This window comes from Triticum aestivum, chromosome 5A (genome assembly GCF_018294505.1).
Source record: "Triticum aestivum cultivar Chinese Spring chromosome 5A, IWGSC CS RefSeq v2.1, whole genome shotgun sequence".
Classification (NCBI taxonomy): Eukaryota; Viridiplantae; Streptophyta; class Magnoliopsida; order Poales; family Poaceae; genus Triticum; species Triticum aestivum.
Window position 1 is genome coordinate 592,394,763 of NC_057806.1, and position 20,510 is coordinate 592,415,272.

Here is a 20,510-nt window from a genome sequence, read left to right on the forward strand (position 1 = left end):
TCTGTGCACGATTAAAAAAATCCACCGTCCGTTGCTCGGACGTGAACAACATTGCACCGCTGGATTCAATCGTCGGCTGCAAATCATCCAAATAAAATTGTCTGGATAGCACTGCTCATTTAGTGGTCGCATCTTGCTCTTTTGTTCCTTGTGCATTCAAAGCTTCTGCGATGTAGGCACTTGCAATAAGGCTGCTTGTAGAGAACGGCGATAGAGAGGACGCGCGCGCGTGCTCTTTGGGCCTCTTCCGGGTGGACGTATACGCTACAGACGAGAATAGTGCGATACGTACGAAGCGACGTCCACGGCGCATGTGGAGTGTACCGTTGGTACATAATATGAATCGCGGTACGTGACGGAGATGGACACAAGTTCCCTCCAGACAACGGCCTACACATAGCAGAGGAAAATAAATGCCAGCTCGGGGCCACCACAAAGGCCGAGCCCCCAACCCCTACCCCGGCCCTTCATTTCGACTGATCTACATCGCCATCAGCAAAGACAAGAGGTCATGACGACGGCGGAGGAGGTCGGCAATGGACTGGAGTTCTTATCAGATCTGGTGGATAGGTATGGTTGCTAGTTAATCCTGTGGACGTACTTACTCTGAATCTTTTGCGGCAACTACTCAAGGATGCGTGGGGCGATTTGCAGGTTCCCCTTGCTGGATCTTGCATCAATCGATTTCAATCCAGCGGGTGAACTGGATACTTGTTTTACACAGTCAGCTGTTGAATCGAGCATGGGAGATATTGGCGACGCTCCGCTTACAATCCAGGTCGCTGAGAACAACGGCTGCGAGGAACTGAGCTTGTCGGCGGCCGATTCACAACAATCAACAGGAAAAGATGACCGTCAGGCCCCCGGGTGGACAAAAAGGTACCCCTCTGTTCGTCTTGTTTAGTCCGAACTCAGAAAACAAGTAGGCCGAAACATATCTGAAAGTATATTGATGGTCATAATTTTGTAGCTGTTCATGGTCAACTATGAAGCTAATACGCTAAAGATTTGTCCGAACATTTTAGATCTCTGACATAGCTGTTCATGGTCAACTATAATACTGTAAAAATGTATTTGCAAGGGTCTCCACATACCTGACGAAAAAGAAGGCAAACATCAGTTTGTCTCTGTACATACTCGACTCTGAAGCTAGTATTGTATCACATACCTGAATAATTTAAAATCTCCAAATGTATTGATGTATTACATGTTGCTCACGTGTTAAATTTGCATTCTTTAGTAAAAGGAAGGCAACCCTTTACCCTCAAGATTGATTCAGTATTAATGATGCAGGGTTCATATTGGGCGAGCCCCTCTCGAGCGTCCACCTTGTGCTGGAAGAGTATGTGCCCTTGAGAAAACATTAAGAGGATATGCGGAAAAGAGAACAAATACCGTTGTAGTACCAGCTGTTGGATACAACTTCGGTTCATTGGGGGAGGCGTACGACTTCTATAACCTATATTCGTGGGAAATTTGATTGGGAATAAGATACGGAAAAAGTAGGCTCAACGTCGAGAGAACCAAATGTATGCAAGAGATAGTATCTGGATGCTCGGTGAGTTCGAAATAGATTTATTATCCAGTTTGTTGCAATGGTTTCGTGAAAATGCACTGAACAATTTAAAAGGATATGTGCCAGCAAGCTGCCCCATGCACATATGAAGGCAATATATGAGGTTTCTTTTCGATCAAGAGGCGAATGATAACTATGAAGAGCGACGAACAAAGATAGTGAGTTGCTTCGTTACTGCATTTAATATTAGTACTTGTAATTTAAGCTTTACGAATCTTGCTAGAAACTAACAAAGAAAATTTTTATGTACAAGGTCAACACACCACTGGAGTTCCACGCTAGCAAGATCTACACTCGAGCTATGTTTGAGAATTTTGGTGAGGTCCTGTATGAAGCAGGACAATACAGGGTAGAAGTTAAAAATGGTTCGAAATATCACTTACACCGGTACCACCCAGAGAGATACGAGAAGTAGTGTAGAGTACTATACATACTACATAGTGCATGTCGTCGCTGAGGATGAAGAACTCTCATGTGAATGTGGTAACTTCAAGCACACATGACTGTATGCTGCCGTTCAGTTAAGGTACAGAATCACCATATTGAGACAAAAATTGTAGGATCAGTGTTCAGGCTTGCTTCAAAAAACCGTATATACTCAACAATTTAAAATTGCATTGCAGGTTCTTGATTTCTTGGGTATAGACAAAATTTCATCAAAGCATATCCTCAAAAGGTGGACAAAAGATGCAAGAGATATACTTCCAACCCACTTGTCACACCTACAAAGAGACAAGATTTCAGCCAATTCCATAACATTCAGACATTCAAATTTTTATACACATGCTTTAGAGGTTGTAAAACTTGGTGATGCAAATCCAATTGCATATGATTGTGCGATGGAACTTCTTAGGGCAGCAATGGATAAACTAACATATTTAGCTGCTGAGCATGATGGTTTGGGTTTGCAACACAAGATTGAAATGAAGAAGACAAAAGGTACATAACTGACTCTCTTCCAAGGAGCACAACATGGACACATGAGCGATGATGAAGGTAGCGTTGTCAAATATTTCATTGGATTATCAGCTCCAGAACAAAAACGCAAGGCCGGTCGACCAACAAACAGCAGAGACAAGCCTCCATATGATGACCGGTTTGCAAAGAGCAAAAAAAATAAGGTCACATCATAAGTTGATACAGGTATTGGATGCAGTACAAGCAAACGAACACGGTTCTGCACTATATGCCGTGGCCCTGGTCAAAAGAGCACAACGTGTCCGCTAATAGGGGACACTCCTCAAAAGAAAAGGAAAGAATCAAAATGCTCAATCTGCGGAGTGGGAGGGCATCGAAAGAACACCTGCACATGGAAAGCAACCTACTCATGATCCTATTATCGAACCATGGGTAATCTATACAAGCAGCTAGCATATTTACCCTGTATCCTGACTGCTCCCTACCATGCACCTGAAATACTTATGTACTGTCATCTTAGTAATATGTATTTGCGTGAGCCCCTGAGCTGTCTAGATGTGTTGTTTAAAACTATTTCATGCTTCATGGTCCTGTAACAAATATCTCAGATTAATCTCCATGTGCTACTGATGACATATTCATCTACTATCCATTACATACACATATGCCTCCATTTTTAATTCCTGTTTTAGTGGTAAAATCCCCTGAAATGTCGCCCTGTCATTCATCTATGCAAGTACCAACCATTTCAAATATTGCTGGATTTTCGCTATTTTCGCCTTGTATCCTGAAAGCTCACTTGCAGTGCCTGATAGCTAAATTATGTTCTGTATTTGTCGGATGCCCTGAATTATGCGGATGTACTGTTGAAATGTAATTTTAAAGGTGATGTAACAAAAAAATTCAGATTAATCCTTGTATGCCAATCATGACATAACCAACTGCTACTCCCTGGACTCACTAACTTATCTTATTTTTCCCTGGTGTTTTTTCCTGGAAGAAATAAGCAGTTAGAGACGGAGAGGCTGATTCGGTCCGATAATAAATGGGCTAGCTGGCCCGCACAAGCACCGCTCCTCACCATAAACGGGATCAACTGCGTGCTGTTACCCCTGTTGCTGTTCCACTGGTACACCTTGGCACATAACTAATCCTCGCATCAGGGCCAAACGCCCGTTTAACCCCACCTCCGTTATGTACGTATGCCAATTCGTAACTCCGTGTATGCCCTGCATGCCCCACCAGGAAACATATAATATAGAGTATAACCCGCATCCCCACGTCAGGTTCCATGGTGGGAGATAACAGGAGCGTGCGCGCTCGTCCTCTCCTACCAATTTTTGTGCTTGTAATGGGTAGTATCATAAGTTAGTATCATGCATATGATACTAGTGTGTGATACTACCTCTCTAATGCATAGTATCATCTACTAGTATCATAGATGACTTTATTTATTGCCATGTATGACACATAGTAGCATTGCATTTATTATGATACGGTATCATTATATGATACTCAATCATCTCTTTCTTCATTTAATTCTATGCCACATCATCAAAATTGCCTACTTGGCACGCATGGTACTAGCTATGATACTCCTATTACGACCAGCCTAAAAGAGGGACTTTCTCCGGTGGTGTCCCTGGTATCATCAAATTATTGCTTAATCCAACTGCTTTGAAGTTATTGAGATCTTTGGGGGGAATGACTAAACGGTGGACCGAGAGGGGCAAGATTGTTTTCCAATGGCACAAAACATGAGATAGCTGATAATGTTAGGAGAATCATATTTCGTGTAATTGGGTAGATGATTCTCCCTCTTTTATTCTTGAATCTCTGCTTTGTAACTGTTTTGTGTTGATCATAAAGCAAGCCATGATAATGTTCTCATAAAAAAGAGCTAAATAAAATAATCAGTTGCTTCCAATAAAATGTAGAATAATAAGAAATGATAGTGACACTAGACATGAAAGTGAACAAATCTGAACCTTTTTCGAAACTTCAGCACAAAATGGACCGGATACAAAAAAACATCACAAAATAAGTCCATTTGCATGACGCACCAAGTCAGGGCACCATGCTAGATAGCACGACGCCCTCGGTAGAGGTAGCTGTCGCCCCATCTAGCATGACTCCCCGGGCCTGGGCGTCGTGTAAATAGGTCATTTTGTTTTTTATGCCAGTCATTTTCTGTTAAAGTTTTTAAAAAAGAAGCTAGATTTGTTCATTTTCATACACGCTAGACAGGAACAAAGCGCAGGGAAAGGCTAAATGTCTCGTTCGGTCCTTCCCAACTAACTGAGCCTGACAGGCACGGGACAAAATTACTGTTCTGACCCTTAAGGCAAACTAAATCCCGATTTGACCTCGTTCCGAAATTTTTTTCGTTTCTGATCTTTTTCGGTGACGCCAAGGTCCCTGGCGTCTGGGTTACGAAGCAGACGCCACGGTCCCTGGCGTCTGGCCCCTGGCCCGCACTGCCCGCCTGCCCGTTGACCAGCTGACGTGGCAAAGGGGCCAGACGCCAGGGACCGTGGCGTCTGGCCCCGGTAAGTGGATAACCCCACCGGGAGAGTGTGTGGGTCCCACCCCACACACTTTCCCCAATCCAGCCCGAGCTTGAAGAAGAGCTGCTGCCTCCCCACTCTCTCTCACCCCTCAAGCTCCCCCCTCAAATCCTCTCCAAAAGGTACATCCCTTAGGTGGATCTTTCCATCACTTTGTTGCTCTTGTTAATCTCTCCCAAATCATCCAATTATTTTTTGTTAAGTCTTGTCCTTTTGGTTGCATTTTATACATGTTGGTGGAACCCTAGTTCATGTTTTCTCCCCCTTATGTTAGTGTGAATGGCTTGGTTAACTTTGATAATATAGTGCTATGCATGGTGTGTAGTAGGAATATATGTTTGTTGAGTAGAAAGATTGGGGGTTAGGGTTAGTTAGTGATTAGGGTTAACTTTGCTTAGTGTGTTAATTAGTGATTAGTGATACTTTTGTGGACATCGCCAATAATATAGTGTTGATATGATTTGGATATAATAAGATGTATTTGGATAAACACCAATTCTCATTGAGGTCTTAAATGCATTCATGTAATTTTTAGATGGAGAGACTTGTTAATGTTCATTACATTGACAAGGAGGCATTCTTGAGTAACAATGCCGACACGGGTGAAGAACCATTGGTTTTTGATAGAAGCCCTAGCTATGAGGATGTTGTTGCAAAAGTGAGACAAGTCTTGAAGTGGATGGACACCAATGTTGATGTTAAGTTAATAGGAAGGTATGATGTTGGAGTTCGAGCCAAATCTCGCTTGAAAAGTATGCCTATCACCTCGGATTTGCATTGGGATGTATACAAGGAAAAAGTATCCCAATCGGAAGACAAGTCACTTGAATTGTTTGCCACCACTGAATCTCCTCGGTTTACCTTTGATTTGAACCGGCATGTCTCTTCCCCAATGGATGACATGAGCGAGAGGACAATGGTGCCACTTGTTGAGCATAGGGTTGTGGTTGATGCCCCCAATGTTTATCCCCCACCATGTCCCCGTGTACCAACTATCAAAGCAAATGAGGTTGAGTTGTATGCCCCCAATGCTTCTAGCCAACCACCAACTAGCCAAGCAAATGAGGTTGAGTTGTATGCCCCCAATGCTTCTAGCCAACCACCAACTAGCCAAGCAAATGAAGTTGAGGTGATTGCTAGTGACGGAGTAATTCAAGAGGATGAAGATGCTTATGATGACGACGAAGAGCAAGAGGAAGGGTTTCATGGCAATGATGTTGGTGACTTGGATGTGTACATAGCGCAAAAGGACATGGATCGTGACTTGCCTTTTAGGCGTCAATATGCGTATGACTCGGATGACGAGGGTCCAGTTGAACAGTTGGACGAGGATGGATTCACAAAGGAGGAGAACCAAATCCACTTTGAGCTGACGGGCTTACAAAAAAGAACTCACTTATTTAAAGATCTCGGCCTTGCCCATAAAGCTGTTGTTGACGGTGGAATGAGAATGACGGCGATTGAGCCAACACCATGCCCGGATCCAGGAGAACCAAGGGTGGAGAATGAGGACGAGAATGCTTATTTGAAGAAAGGATTGAAGTTTTTGAGCACAAGTGCTAGAGGTGCAAGTCGTGGAGGCGGCACCGATGGTGAAAGAGGTGGAAGAGGTGACGGTGGTGGTGGTCGAGGAAGAACGAGCGTCGGAGGTGGTAGTGGTGGTCGTAGAGGGAGCACAAGTGCTAGAGGTGCTAGTGTTCGTAGAGGGAGCACAAGTGCTAGAGGTGGTGGTCGAGCTAGCACAAGTGCTAGAGGTGGTGGTCGAGCAGCCACAAGTGCTAGAGGCGGTCGTGGTCGAAGAGGAAGCACAAGTGCTAGAGGTGGTCGTAGAGGAATGGTTGATAATGGATCGGCCTTCGGTTATTTGTTTAATCCAGATGGTTGATCTAATAATAATGGTATATTATTTGTTCATACAATTCCTAGCATTTATGCATTTGCTCTCTTAATGTCTTGTGCTAACAATTGTTCTTTTTGTAGGCATGGCTTCATCCGGTTCCAGGACGAGGCCACCGTGCGCGGACCAAGAGGACATGCCGAAGACGTGGTTGGAGGCCAGTTTGGACAAGAAGAAGGAGAAGGATGTGCCCACACCACCATGTTGGTGTGGTGATGTTTGCAAGCTGAAGGTGTCCACTGACCGCAACAAGTCATGGACAGAAGGTAGAAGGTTTTTCGTGTGTCCCAACTATGCACATGATCGTCAAAGGCCAACTAACGCATATGACATACCACCGGTATGTTAGGTGTACATATAAAAAACATCAACAAGTTGTCACTCATATGTCTAACAAAATCATGGTTTATATGTAGTCCCCTCCTCCACTTTGCAAGTACTTCACTTGGATAGATCACGAGGTACCAAAAGATATCCAAGAGGACCAACGTGCAGATTGGTTACGGAGGCAGCGCCTATTCGAGGAGTCCTATGCACGGGGATTGGAGCGGGAGCGTCGTGAGAAGGAGGCTCGTGAGCGCAAGAAGCGTGAGCAAGAGAGGGCACGCAAAGAGAAGGCGGCTCGTCAAGAAGAGAGGGCAAGCAAACTTGCAAGGGCTCGCGATGCACGAGAGGAGGACGAGGCACGTGACAAGAAGGGAAAGTGGCCCCGGACTACTCAGTAGACAAATGGAAAGGCACCGGCGTTGATGATGAACTGTCGAGACTTTGTTTAATGTATGAACTTATTATTCGAGACCTTGTGTGGTCATGAACTATTTCTGTCATTCGAGACTATTTGAGATTATGTGCAAACTATGTTCGTCATTCGAGACTAGTTGATATGCTTTGTTCATATTTTTGGTTGAGAGTAGCATGCTTTGTTCATATTTAACAGTGTTTGCTAGTTGTTGCTAAGCAAAAACTTTAACAAGCTGTGTGCAAAAACACCAGGCCCACACCCAGACGCCAGAGTGCATGGCGTCTGCCTCCCAGATCCAGACGCCAGGGTCCCTGGCGTCTGGCTTGCTTTGCTCACGCAGGTGACCAGACAGGCCGTCTGGTGTGTCTGATGGACACCCAGACGCCAAGGTCCCTGGCGTCTGCCTCCCAGATCCAGACGCCAGGGTCCCTGGCGTCTGGCGTGCTTTGCTCGCGCAGGTGACCAGACAGGCCGTCTGGTGTGTCTGATGGACACCCAGACGCCAAGGTCACTGGCGTCTGCCTCCCACACCCAGACGCCAGGAACCCTGGCGTCTGGCGTGCTTTGCTCGCGCAGGTGACCAGACAGGCCGTCTGGTGTGTCCGATGGACACCCAGACGCCAAGGTCCCTGGCGTCTGGTGTCCAGAAAGCATTCTTGTCTAATGGATAAGATTCGAGTGGATAAGATTTTGGGCCCACCTCTACCCCTCTCATCCATTCATCTCCACCTCTACCCCTCTCATTTCACTCATATCCACCCACTCTCACCTCTAGCCCTGCCAACGTCACTCCCTGGCGTCTGGCCCCTTTGCCATGTCAGCAGGTCAACGGGCAGGCGGGCAGTGCGGGCCAGGGGCCAGACGCCAGGGACCCCGGCGTCTGCTTCGTAACCCAGACGCCAGGGACCTTGGCGTCACCAGAAAAGGTCAGAAACGAATTTTTTTTCGGAACGAGGTCAAATCGGGATTTAGTTTGCCTTAAGGGTCAGAACAGTAATTTTGTCCACAGGCACGGATCGGAACATTGGAGACACATGCACATCAACCCTTCGTAGGTCAGGTCGCCATTAAAAGGGATCTGGCTCTGGCCTGCATAGTGCACATTGCTCTCTGCATGTGAACACTGAAAACGATCGAATGTAGAGGCATATGGTATGGTCGAACCGAAGGGAACATTCCATCCACCCCAAATTTAACCAAAAGTTGATAGCCGCACACTAGAAAGCAGGTGGTGCAGGCATCAGCTTTACAGCAAGCTAGCAGCATTTTTCTAAAAGGAGCACAGTACATTCCTAATTCCTTGTACTAGATGCACACATGATAGAAAGCAATTTAAGAGCACACATTACTCCCTGTTCCACAATGTAGTGCATATAGATTTCTTTCAAAATTCAAACTTTACAAACTTTGATCAAGTTTATGGTGAAAACATATATATCTAGAATACCAAATACATACCATTAGTTACATCGCAAGACGTACCTCCATATTGTACATATTTGATATTGTAGATATAAATAGTTTTATTTATAAACTTGATTAAAGTTTGCAAAGTTTGACTTTGCAGAAAAATCCATACGCACTATGTTGTGGGACGGAGGGATTACATATAGGGCTCTTTTATGGTGCCACGGAGTGAATATGGGCCTACTGTTTTTGTCAATTCGATGGATGATATTGAATGGTATCGATTTGCTCCAACACAAATAAGATGGAGTACCACCCCAAAAATAATAGGAGTACGTTGACTTTGGGGGTAAAAAAAGGCAATTTCAATATTAAAAAGTGAAAAGCGAATCGGAATTAGTAAAAATATTTTGATATTTTATTATGCTCACATCACATTGCAATTAATTGAAAAAGTCCTCATGTCAAATCCCAAGAACCTATTTTAATCATGGATATCGATTTGCTCCGTCGGAAAGGAATGTCACTATTCTTTTCAGTTATTGCACATGGACAGCTGGCGACATCACCCAAGCCCATTTCGGCATGTGTGCGAATTTGGCACAAACCCACCCCATTTGTAAAGACTACCATTTATCATATATAGAAAGGTGGGGCCGGGAGGGTGTTAATAGATGCTAACAAAGAGGAATTGGATGATGGCGGCGCCGATGGATAGAAAGGGGAAGACGAAGATCAATTCATCGATTCAAATGACTATCCCCCGACCACTTTCAATGGAGGCGACGGCGAGGACTCGCTCTGGATGGCAATGTAGATAGATAGATAGATAGAGATAGAGATAGAGATAAAGATAGAGATAGATGTTGGTCAGGATGTAAGTGGCGATGGGTCCCATTAGTCCCACATATGCCATCCACCAAAAAAACATTATGTGGCATTCGTGGACACCCAGAAAAATTAAACGGCGCAAGTGGATAGCCCAGAAAAGCCCATCGAGCCAGCGGCAGTCCACAACCCCCCTTCGCGTCCTTCCCCAGTCACGTCATGCCCTAGGCTAGGGCGCCGTCGCCGCCATCTCCACCGCACCAGTGGTGCGGCACCACCTCCCGCTTCCAATCCCATGGAGCCGCCGTCGCCGTCGTGTTTCTCGAAGAGGCCGTCGTACAAGGACATCGCCGGCGACCGAGCCAAGCCTTGCGAGGATGACTCCTCTGCTCTCTCCCCTATCCTGCCGACGCCCTCTTCAGCTCCTGCTCCTCCGCCGCCGTCAAAGGGGATAGCTGGGGACCAAGCCGAGCCCTGCGTGGCTGCTCCCTCCCCGATCCCGGTGATGGCCTCTTCGGCCCCTGCTCCCCCGCCTCCTCCTATTCTACGCCAAGGTATGCAAAATCCCCCCTCCTCCTATTCTACCCCAAGGGGCCAGGCATGTCTTCTTCAATTGCTTGATGTGAATCAGCTACACTAGTTGTGATCCATGTTTTGTTGTGCATCAGCTATACTGAATGTGAGTAGCCTGTTAGATATTACTATTATGTGTGGATGTGAGTAGCTTGCTGAATCTATAGACGATGAGCTTCTCTGCAATTTATTGCGAATCCGCCGTCCGGCATTTGTTAGGTACTTGAGATAGTACTTGGTCCACTCCCTTGTGTCCGCAACTTTGTTAATTGATATATTGTTATGAACTGTAAATTAATATCCACATGCCAGTTTGATACGTATTACAACTTGTTTAGAATTCAGAGGGATGTTTTTACAGGTGCAATGCTCTTGCAACTAGTTTCGTACGAATCTCTTGCTCTCGTGGTCAGAATTAGAATCTCCCTATATATCAGAGGAACAACACAATTAAAGACTATTTAGTGGTACTTAGTTAAGATCGAAGGACCAAAAGATCCTAGTATAGATGCAGACAGTGCCAAGCTATGCACTACTCTAATTTGGCTGTGTAGTGATGAGTGGGCAATGCAAACATGACTATACGCGTACTACTCCAGGTGACGAATTAGATGGTTCTTGGTTATCTTTGCCCAATACCACTGTACAATCTTCTAGTAGATTAGCGTTCATTACTTATTGCTGTCCATATATTTCTGGATTATGGGGACCAAGGCAGGGGGGTGTGGTGGTCATTGACTTTATCAAGAGTGTACAGGCAAGTACATTACAGGGTATTTCCATATAGCATGCGGCGATCTTTTGATGATTTCAATGAAAGCTTCCTCACGCTGCCGCAGGTATCCCGATGCATGTTTTTGCAGAACAATCAATGCATGAACCAAGAAATTATTTGGAGTAGGTAGAATGGTCTATAAAAAGGAATTAGTCAGAGGAGCAGCTAGCAAAACGTCGTTGTGATTCGTACGAAACTAGTTGCAAGAGCATTGCACCTGTAAAAACATCCCTCTGAATTCTAAACAAGTTGTACAATATGTATCACACTGGCATGTGAATATTAATTGTAATCGTTCTTCTATTTCCAGATATTAATTGTAAAAATATCAAAGTATATCTTGCTCTGGCGGTCAGAATTAGAATATCGCTATAGGAGTTCGGTGTATGCTAAATTTGTATGTTAATGGTGAAATCTTGTATTGTGTCTGAAGAAAGCAAATAGAACAATTCTACGGTTGCGTCCATTTGTTCTGATTGCTAGTTAAATTTAGCATTCATTGGACATTCAATGCAGATTTGATGGAAGTTACCATGGGTGATGTCGACGACCAAATGGTGTTGACGATCGACAAGCAAGCTGAAAAGTGGGAAGCCATGGAGCAGGAACAACATGTGTGGAATGCTATCGATGAGGAACGGAAGTAAGTATCTGGCCCTCATGTGTTTCCCCGTGACATTACTTGTATTCTTTGATTTTTTTGACCCCCTGTGTTTGCGTTACAGATTAGAAAGGCAGAAGGAAAAACGAAGGCATAAGGAGAGAAAGAAAATCCTGGAAGAGAAGAGGAAAGAGAAGAGAGAAGAGAAGAGGAAGAAGCTAGAGAAGAAGAGGAAAAAAACAGGAGGAGGAGGAGTTGCAGGGGAAGAGGAAACATGCTCGTTCAATGAACTGTTCTGAATTTGTTCAAGGAGCTACAACAGAGGGGCTACAGGTCATTTTTCTTGCCAGATTTCTCTATTAAACCTCACTCTATACCACAAATCTGCTTTTATACCTTCTTGAAATTGATATCATGTTTTGAACTTTCTGTGTTTTGTTATCTAGAGACGAGATTCTCCACCTATGACACATAGTCAAAGAGCGACAAGATCACCATTGGTAAGGTCACCGGTGGCGAGCACGTGGAGATCTTCCCTTGGTCTTCTAGCAAGAGTTGCAGCCTCAAAAAGGGGCAGGTCTCCCTCAACGAGGATTGCAAGTTCCCCATTGGAGGAGAGGGCAAATTCGTCCGCGAGATCACCATCTATCTTAGGATCCCCTTCTCCAGTGACTACTCCATTTGGAGGCTCAAAAATTAATCATCCACATGGTGAGTTGGCTTTGTTTTTTCTCTTTTGTAATTACACTTGTATGTAGTTACAAGTTTAAAATGTTCTTGTGAGTTGACATTTTATTTGCTTGCCAATTAACAGTCCGCAAGACAAGAAGGCTAACTTCTGCTGTTTGGAGGGATTTCAAACCAATTTATCGTCATAAGATACTTGTCAAAGCTCAGTGCAAGCACTGTCATGAAGTGTTTCAAGCTGGACGAGATGTTGGCACAAGTGGTGTAAGAAGACACTTGGCTGCTTGCGAAAAAAGGTCAGATTTACACCTCTACGTTGAGAAGATGAAGTCCCCGGTTTCATCTCCTGATGCCTCTATGCTTAAGCAATGGAACTTTGATCAAGAAACATCTAGAGATTTGCTTGCCAGAATGATAGTAATGCATGAGTTGCCTTTCTCAATAGTTGAGTACAGTGGTTTTAGAGACTTCGTGAAAAGTTTGAATCCCTTGTTCAAAAATGTTTCTAGAAATACTATTAAAGATGAGTGCATGAAACACTATAATTTGGAGAGGTCGGCGTTCTCTGGACATTTGAAGAAATACAGTGGTAGAGTTTCTTTAACAGCGGACATGTGGACATCTAATCAGACTTTGTCCTATCTATGCATCACTTGCCATTTGATCAACAGCAAGTGGATTTTGCAAAAGAGGATCTTTAGATTTTTTATGGTGGAGACTCCACATAATGGAGTAACAATGTTTAATGTCTTATTAAAGAGTTTGCAGGAGTGTAATATTGAGGACAAACTCTTTAGTATGACATTGGATAATGCATCAGTTAATGGTACAATGGTCAATAATCTTAGAAAAAATCTGAACAGCAAGCATATGTTGCCTATTAAAGGTCAATTACTTCATATCCGTTGTGCATGCCATGTGATAAATTTGATTGTCCAAGATGGGTTGACAACGATGAAAGGTGTGATAGATGATATCAGAGAGAGTGTGAAGTACATTAAGAGTTCTCCCTCTCGGTTGGACAAGTTCAAAGAAGTAGTTGCGCAAGTTGGTATCTCTTGCAAACTCCCCTCACGTTGGAACTCCACCTATATTATGTTGGAGTCAGCGCTCCCCTTTCGAAGAGCCTTTCGTGCTTTGGTGCAAAAGGACCCAGATTATGTGTTTTGCCCATCCTCAGGAGAGTGGAAAAATGCTGATACAGTTTGTGCTATGTTAAACGTTTTTCACACAGCCACAAATGTACTTTCTGGTTCAAGTTATTCTACCTCAAATTTGTACTTTCATCAAATCTGGAATGTGAGGTTATTGTTGCAGAAGGAAGCTTCAACAAAGGATGAAGTCGTTCAAGCAATGGTTGGAGAGATGCAAAAAAAGTTTGATAAGTATTGGATGGAATCATATTTGCCAAACTGTATTCCTGTGATCCTTGATCCACGATTTAAACTTTGCTTCATCGAGTTTCGACTAAAACAAGCTTTTGGTCCAGATGTAGAAAGACACTTGCTTGCAGTGAAAGAAGTTCTTGACAACCTTTACGAAGAATATTCTTCACAAATGACGGATGCATTGGATGAGTCAGCACCCCGACAAAATTTTGATGAGGTTGTGAATGAAGAGAATGATCCGTTGGCGGATTGGGACCAACACTTGAATAAGAAGCAACGCCAAACTGCTAGTGAGCTTGCCAGATACTTAGAAGAAGACACATTCACTCGCACGGAGGATTTCAACATTCTTCAATGGTGGCATCTTCACTCGTCTAAGTATCCCATCCTTTCTTGTATAGCTCGTGATGTTCTTGCTGTACAAGCTTCCGTCGTATCGTCAGAGTCGGCTTTCAGTACCGGAAAGCGTTTGATCAGCGATTACAGAAGTAGATTATGCAGCGAGACAGTGGAAGCCTTAATCTGCCTTCAAGATTGGTTTAGATGTAATGATAAGCATGCCAATGCTCCTGATCAAGGTCACTACTATTAACTGAGGTATGTGTGCACTACATAATATTGCTAATCAATTGTTCAACTGTAGCAAGCTTTGGGTAAATTTGGGGAGCATTTGAGTTAAATCTGGTTTCTTTTACGTCCATAGTTTCGAGTTGCGCTCTGAATATAAATTGTGTATGCTTCTAACTTGTATGTATTTATCATCCTTGCAATTATGCTATCAAGATCTGGTCACAATAATACTCATGAAGGACTCTTCTTGGTTAGAATATTAATTTAAGATCATTGCCTATTGTGAATTTGTTGCTAGCTATCTGCATTTTTTAAAGATTGTGGTGCTAGCTATCTGCACTTTTTATCCTTGATGGTTTTGCTTCCCTCCTCGACAATATTGATTAACAATCATTTTAGGGAAAGGAAATACACACTGGTGTATGCTTGTGATTTAAGGAACCCTGCTTACTTCTTATCCTTGTTTCTTTTTCATGTAGATAGTACTGTATGTCTTATATAACTTATTAATAAACTTGAATGACCGCAGGTTGAGATGTTTCTGAAGAAAAAATCAGTTGAGTCGACCGAAGATGAGGCCAGTCCTGGGACCATTCTGATTCCGATTAATCAAGTGAAAGACCAGTGAGCATAGCTTGGTGTACAAAGGTCGCCCGACACAAAGCTGACAGAAGAATGGAAGATGCTCTTAGCTGATAGTTTTATCATTTGGTGCCGTTTTGAGTCTAGGACTCTAGGTGCTTTCTGTTAATTTTGGGATATGGAGGATGGGGAGTGTGTTGCATATTCCTTTTTGTTCACATACAGGAGATATTTCTGCTGCTTTGATAGGCGTTTTTAGTTAAGTTGCCGCTGCTTTGTGGATTTTGTTATTCTAGAGGCGACTACTGAATTTCCCTGCATGAAGCTCGAACTCACTAGTGATAATTAGTAGCGGTCGTTATGTCAGTGTGGGCTAATATTATCCACTGTTCGAGTGATCCTTTGTATGTCAGCTTATCCAGTCTAAGCTTTGTAAATATATGCGGCAGTATGTGGACGCCACATGTCCCGCATGAAAATTAACTGGGCTCCCGCGTAATTCCACATAAAAAATGGTGGCCAGTGCGGGCAGTCCCACAACATCCAGTGGACTGACCATTTACATCCTGAGATGTTGGACAAAAGGAAGGGTGAGGCGATCCCAGCGCATTCCTTATCTGCAAGAATGACGTACCTCGATTTCATGAATTGCGGCGATGGCGGATGGCGATGCAATCTCTGCGGAAGTTTTCGACTGTGCACTGCACGAGTTTGGCATGAAGCATATTGGTGGATATGGCGGTGCACTGTGAACAATCTAGAATGGTTGGTGTCCAGTAAGGTATCAAGCAAAGATGCGCCCGTGTTGGGGGGGGGGGGGGGGGGGGGTAGGTAATTACCCCGGCAAGTGGGTCAAACCTGTTAGCATCGCACACGGGCCACGACCAGCCGTGCGATGAAGGCATATCACACACGGACCGCAGCCCACCGTGTTTTGCTGGGCCGTGCGCATAAGCAACACTTCCATAGTGACTGGCCCGATACCTGTGTAAAATTAGTGCTTTTGCCCTTGCACGATTAAGGTATTATAGTTATATACTAGTTATCTATAGTTCTATACTAGTGCTACCAAATTTTATCTAGAATGTTGTGACCCAGTAAAAGAAATCAGATTCGAAGTTGATTGGAGTAATAAAAAACAAAGAGTCGAATGAGCTAGCTGTATGATCACCCCGATACTCTGCATATGCAGAATCTCAAACATATATATACATCCACAACAAATTAACCCTGCTAGGCTGCTAGCTAGCTAGAAAGTCATAAAAGTTTAGGTTAATACAATACTACCACTATCAAATTGCTACAGTACATGCCAAGGGTCAAGTAGATCAAACAGATAGGCTGAAGTTAATTAGTTGGGCATAAATTTTTGCCATGAGATCGAGAATTGCACGGGCCTGTCCAATAATGAGGCGCAGTGCAAAATCAATAGCAAATCCTGTCATCAGGAGAAAGCGTTGTACTACATGCATGTCTTTGATCAATACCGGCCTCAGCCTGTAATAGGCTGAAGATCCAGCTCGGTCTCAAGGGACTCTGCAGGAGAGCATCGGTCAATCAGCTGGAAACCCTAGCTATGGGTAGCTGCTTGGTTATCTGCCTTCCCTGATCTGAGACATGTCATGACTTCAGAGTTCAGATATAGACAGTAGGGAGATAATTCTGCATAAACGGAAGTAAAAATGAAATCAGAGTAGGTTAATTACACCATAGAAACATGCATACATGTGCATGATATGCATGTCTGAGAAGAGAGAGAGAGAGAGAGAGAGAGAGAGAGAGAGAGAGAGAGAGAGAGAACAAACAGATCTATAAAAAGGGTGTAATTAAACACCAGAAAAACATTGGTGAAAACTTGGGACAGGATATGTTGTGCTTTAGTACACGGTACAACAACTATATACTACCTAGTGCATGGAATGGATAGTACATGCATGTATTTATGTAGTACACTATATATTATACGAACTTGTTGTCCAATCAATTAATTCACATGTACTATACATATTGAAGATCTCCGTGTAAATTGGTTGCAGCTGTATGCATATATACGTATCATCCATAAATACATGGCATGCCATATTGATCTGACAATATGTACATAGCTGGTCCCAGCTAGCTAGCTAGATACTGGAGTACAGTAGTACTCGTGAAGTCGTGATATATGCAACCGCAAGGAATTAAAGCCCTGCTACACAAATGTATAATTCTATATCCAACCAACTACTAGTATATATCCATACATAACACGTAACCAAAGCCCTATTGCACAATTTAGTTGTTGGATGGGAATATTTGGTTTTCAGTGTGAAACATCACTGTAAATTTTGTGCAATAGAAGATGAAGTGACTAGCAAAATCTGGGCAAACAATTAGCATATCAGGAAGTCAAAAAAGAATTGAGGGAAATAGCCAACTAATCATTCATGTGTTAACTCAACTGAAGTATGTGACAATAAATATTTTAAAGCCTCCAACATGGAAAAAATAAATTAAAACATGTGCTTATATACATAAACTATCTCACAAGGTTGCACATTTTTTAAAGTTATTTCGGAGTATCCATTATCAGCTTCCTGGATTTTTCTTAAATCTCAGTCTTCTAAAATTGTGTACTAATTATTTGGCCTAAAATTGCAGTGCTCAAAGTGCAAGATTTTAAGAGAACTGAAATTGCTATAAACTTTAGTCTGTAGATGGAGGAAATATGTTTGGATGATCCAACTATTTACAAAGCTTGTAAACTCTTAATAATTACCATTATAGGTCGTCATCCATTTCTTACTCCTGGAGGCACGATGTCGCCAAGCAGTCCCATGTCAAACGAAACATCTGGAGGCACCAACGAGGACGGTGTCTGCGTCGCGGAGGCCATGGGGCTATAGCTAGTCGACCTTCGCAGTTCGTCGCCGCCGTTGAGCTGCTGCAAAGACGGCGGCACGGAGCTAACGGCGGATTCCGACGATGCAGGATTCATCTGTTGTCGGCGCAGGGGCGGCAGGTTGTACAGCTGCTGAGTTGACACGAACGACATCTGCTCCGCGAGCGCGACGGTGGCGCCGCCGTGGAAGTGCATGCCACCGCGCTGGAAGGAGGTCTGGTGGTGGCAGTGCTGGCCCTCGTAGGTGGTGATCACCACGGAGGGGTCCTCCGACGACCGCTCCACCCGCTTCTTCACGGTGCACTTGCTGTTGGTGCACCGGTAGTAGCTCCTGCTCAAGATCGAAAGCCAGCTCGGTGAGAAGAGAAAAGATGGAAATGAACCACCACAAGAAGATTGCATGCTTCCTATGCCTCATCTCAAATATCCTCACTCCTCATTAGTCACCCGTATCTACTCTTCAGATTCTGTAGCTACATTGGGTAAGCTCTTTGCCCTGCGGATTCTAGAGCTACATGGGGTAAAGCTCAGTTGGGAAAAAAAACATTCCATAGCTGCTACATGGGTTGGGCAATCAGACCTCTTTCCAGTACGGTAATTAACTGAAAATCTTATATATACTGTCTATATGGAATAACTGATCAGAGACAAAAAAGTCCAAATTAATCGCCAACCGCATCTGATCAAATAGCAATTCCATGATCAGTCAAGGTCGATCGTTATAAATTGCTTGCGCATGATTTTCTCTTAGAAAATGCTTGTGGTTTTCTTTGAGAGAAAAAGGAAGTGCGCCGAAATAAGAAACCAAAAGCTTTACCCTTGCCCATGTGTGCAAATAACAAATACTATTAGAACACTATAAGCAACACAAGTGAAGTGATGGATAGATGTGGATCATGTACCTTGGGAAAGGGCTGTTCTTGACGGCTTTCTGCCCATACTTCCTCCATCTGTACCCATCCTCGAGGTGATCAACTTCGCTCTTGGTCACGAAGGCAAACCGCTGCTGCCGCGCCCGCTTCTGCCCCTTCTTCCCCGCCGTCGTCGGCTTCATGCTCCTGCGCGCACACATACATATCAACGCTTGATTTTTTAGGCAGAATTCTTCAAGATGGTTAGCTAGTACTCTCTCCGTAAAGAAATACCGGAATTACTGGCTAGCTAGCATGCTTTGCTCAACATGTATATTTCGAAATTAACATGTAGTAGTATGATCAAACGATCAGATCTAGAAGTGATGATGTATAGTACGCACGCGCAGTAATACATGCGTACGCGTATACGGATTGCGTACCAATACGTGAGGAAAGGGGACAGAAGAATAAACAAGGAACCAAGCGGCCGCTGTAGAGTAGAGAGTGTGGAGAGAGAGAGAAGAAAAAATAAAAGAGAAACCGCGTGAGAGTGAGACCGGGAACGATCTACTACGTAGTACGCACGCGAATCACGGCGGATCCGCGTGGACACGTCGCGGCCCGCCCGCGCTGCCGGAATTGCCCCTCGCGGACGCGCGATCCGCGTAACCATGTCGCAAGCAAAGATGAGAGGTGGACGGGCCGCTAGACTCACGCTGCGTCGGCGGCGGACTGCGGCTTGTCGGCGTTCTCCGCGGCGGCTGCGGCGCCGCCGTCGCCGCTGGAGCAGGAGGACGTGGCGCCGGCGGGCTCGCCTGACGCGGCCGGCATGATCTCGTCCGACGGAGCCAGCTGGACCTGCGCGGACGCGCTCGCCGCCGGCAGATCCAGCGGTGGCAGGTCCCCGGCGCCCGCGCCGAGGCCATCAGACCATCCGCCGAGCTCCGCGAACACCGACGACGAGTAATCCCCGAAGGCATCGCCGGCGAACGGCGGCCAGTCCCCGCCTCCGCCCACCCCCTCCGGCCCGTCGCCCGCGGCGCCGGCCATGGCCCCCGACGACACCACGAGCACTCCGATCCGGCGGCGATCAAAGCTAGCTAGCTTCCGGGCTGTCGCTGCGAGAGAGAGAGAGACGAGCTACACTGGGTGTGCACTGCACCGGGGCTTGGGTTGGTTCTAGTTGTAGCGTGCGGCCGGGCCCTGGACGGTGCGGCTGGCTGGGCTAGGACTAGGAGTAACAACTGGGGAGAGTAGGACTGGGGTCGCGCATCATTTTTGGTGCGGAGCAGACGCGTCGATAAGGAACGGATTTTTGGAACTTTCTCACGGTCTCGGTCTCCGTCGGTAACGTCTTGGCGGGTGGGTGACAGACGACTTGACGCTGGTGACCGCTGACAGAGAGAGCGCGCGCAAGTACCGGTACTTACTCAACGAATTACCGAAAATTACTGGATGGCATGGTAAAATCTCATGTAACAACCAATGGGATTGCACCAATCATCGGTGCGAGCCAGCCGTTGGTATCCCCGGACCCCGGACCACCTGGGTAAATATCCATGCCGGAGAAAGTTAGCACCCAGCAATGAAGTAGAGTCATATATACTACTCCCTCCGTTTTTATTTAGTTCGTATATTAGCTTTGGTCAAAATCAAGCTTTACA

The 20,510-nt window shown here is 44.8% G+C and overlaps 2 protein-coding genes and 1 long non-coding RNA gene across 4 annotated transcripts; 2 read left to right on the forward strand and 1 right to left on the reverse strand.

The window, feature by feature from the left end:
• The first annotated feature begins 389 nt into the window (after positions 1–389).
• Positions 390–3,155, forward strand: LOC123105080 (uncharacterized). Of its 2 annotated transcripts, none has more exons than XR_006450678.1 (6): positions 390–570; positions 655–879; positions 1,294–1,558; positions 1,643–1,734; positions 1,830–2,102; positions 2,200–3,155. It is a non-coding gene; the product is annotated as an uncharacterized lncRNA (long non-coding RNA). The 2 variants fall into 2 exon arrangements; XR_006450679.1 differs by having other exon boundaries at positions 494–570; positions 1,631–1,734.
• A 6,934-nt stretch (positions 3,156–10,089) lies between these two features.
• On the forward strand, positions 10,090–12,183 carry LOC123101603 (FYN-binding protein 1). Its single transcript, XM_044522977.1, has 3 exons — positions 10,090–10,489; positions 11,800–11,926; positions 12,009–12,183. The coding sequence occupies exons 1-3, from the start codon at positions 10,231–10,233 to the stop codon at positions 12,181–12,183; spliced, it is 561 nt and encodes a 186-aa protein (XP_044378912.1). The 5' UTR covers positions 10,090–10,230.
• A 4,092-nt stretch (positions 12,184–16,275) lies between these two features.
• Positions 16,276–20,073, reverse strand: LOC123105081 (probable WRKY transcription factor 57). Its single transcript, XM_044527063.1, has 4 exons — positions 19,562–20,073; positions 18,895–19,050; positions 17,870–18,323; positions 16,276–16,773 (listed from the first exon to the last, which is right to left on the reverse strand). The coding sequence occupies exons 1-3, from the start codon at positions 19,894–19,896 to the stop codon at positions 17,882–17,884; spliced, it is 933 nt and encodes a 310-aa protein (XP_044382998.1). The 5' UTR covers positions 19,897–20,073; the 3' UTR covers positions 16,276–16,773; positions 17,870–17,881.
• Between the last annotated feature and the right edge of the window lie 437 nt (positions 20,074–20,510).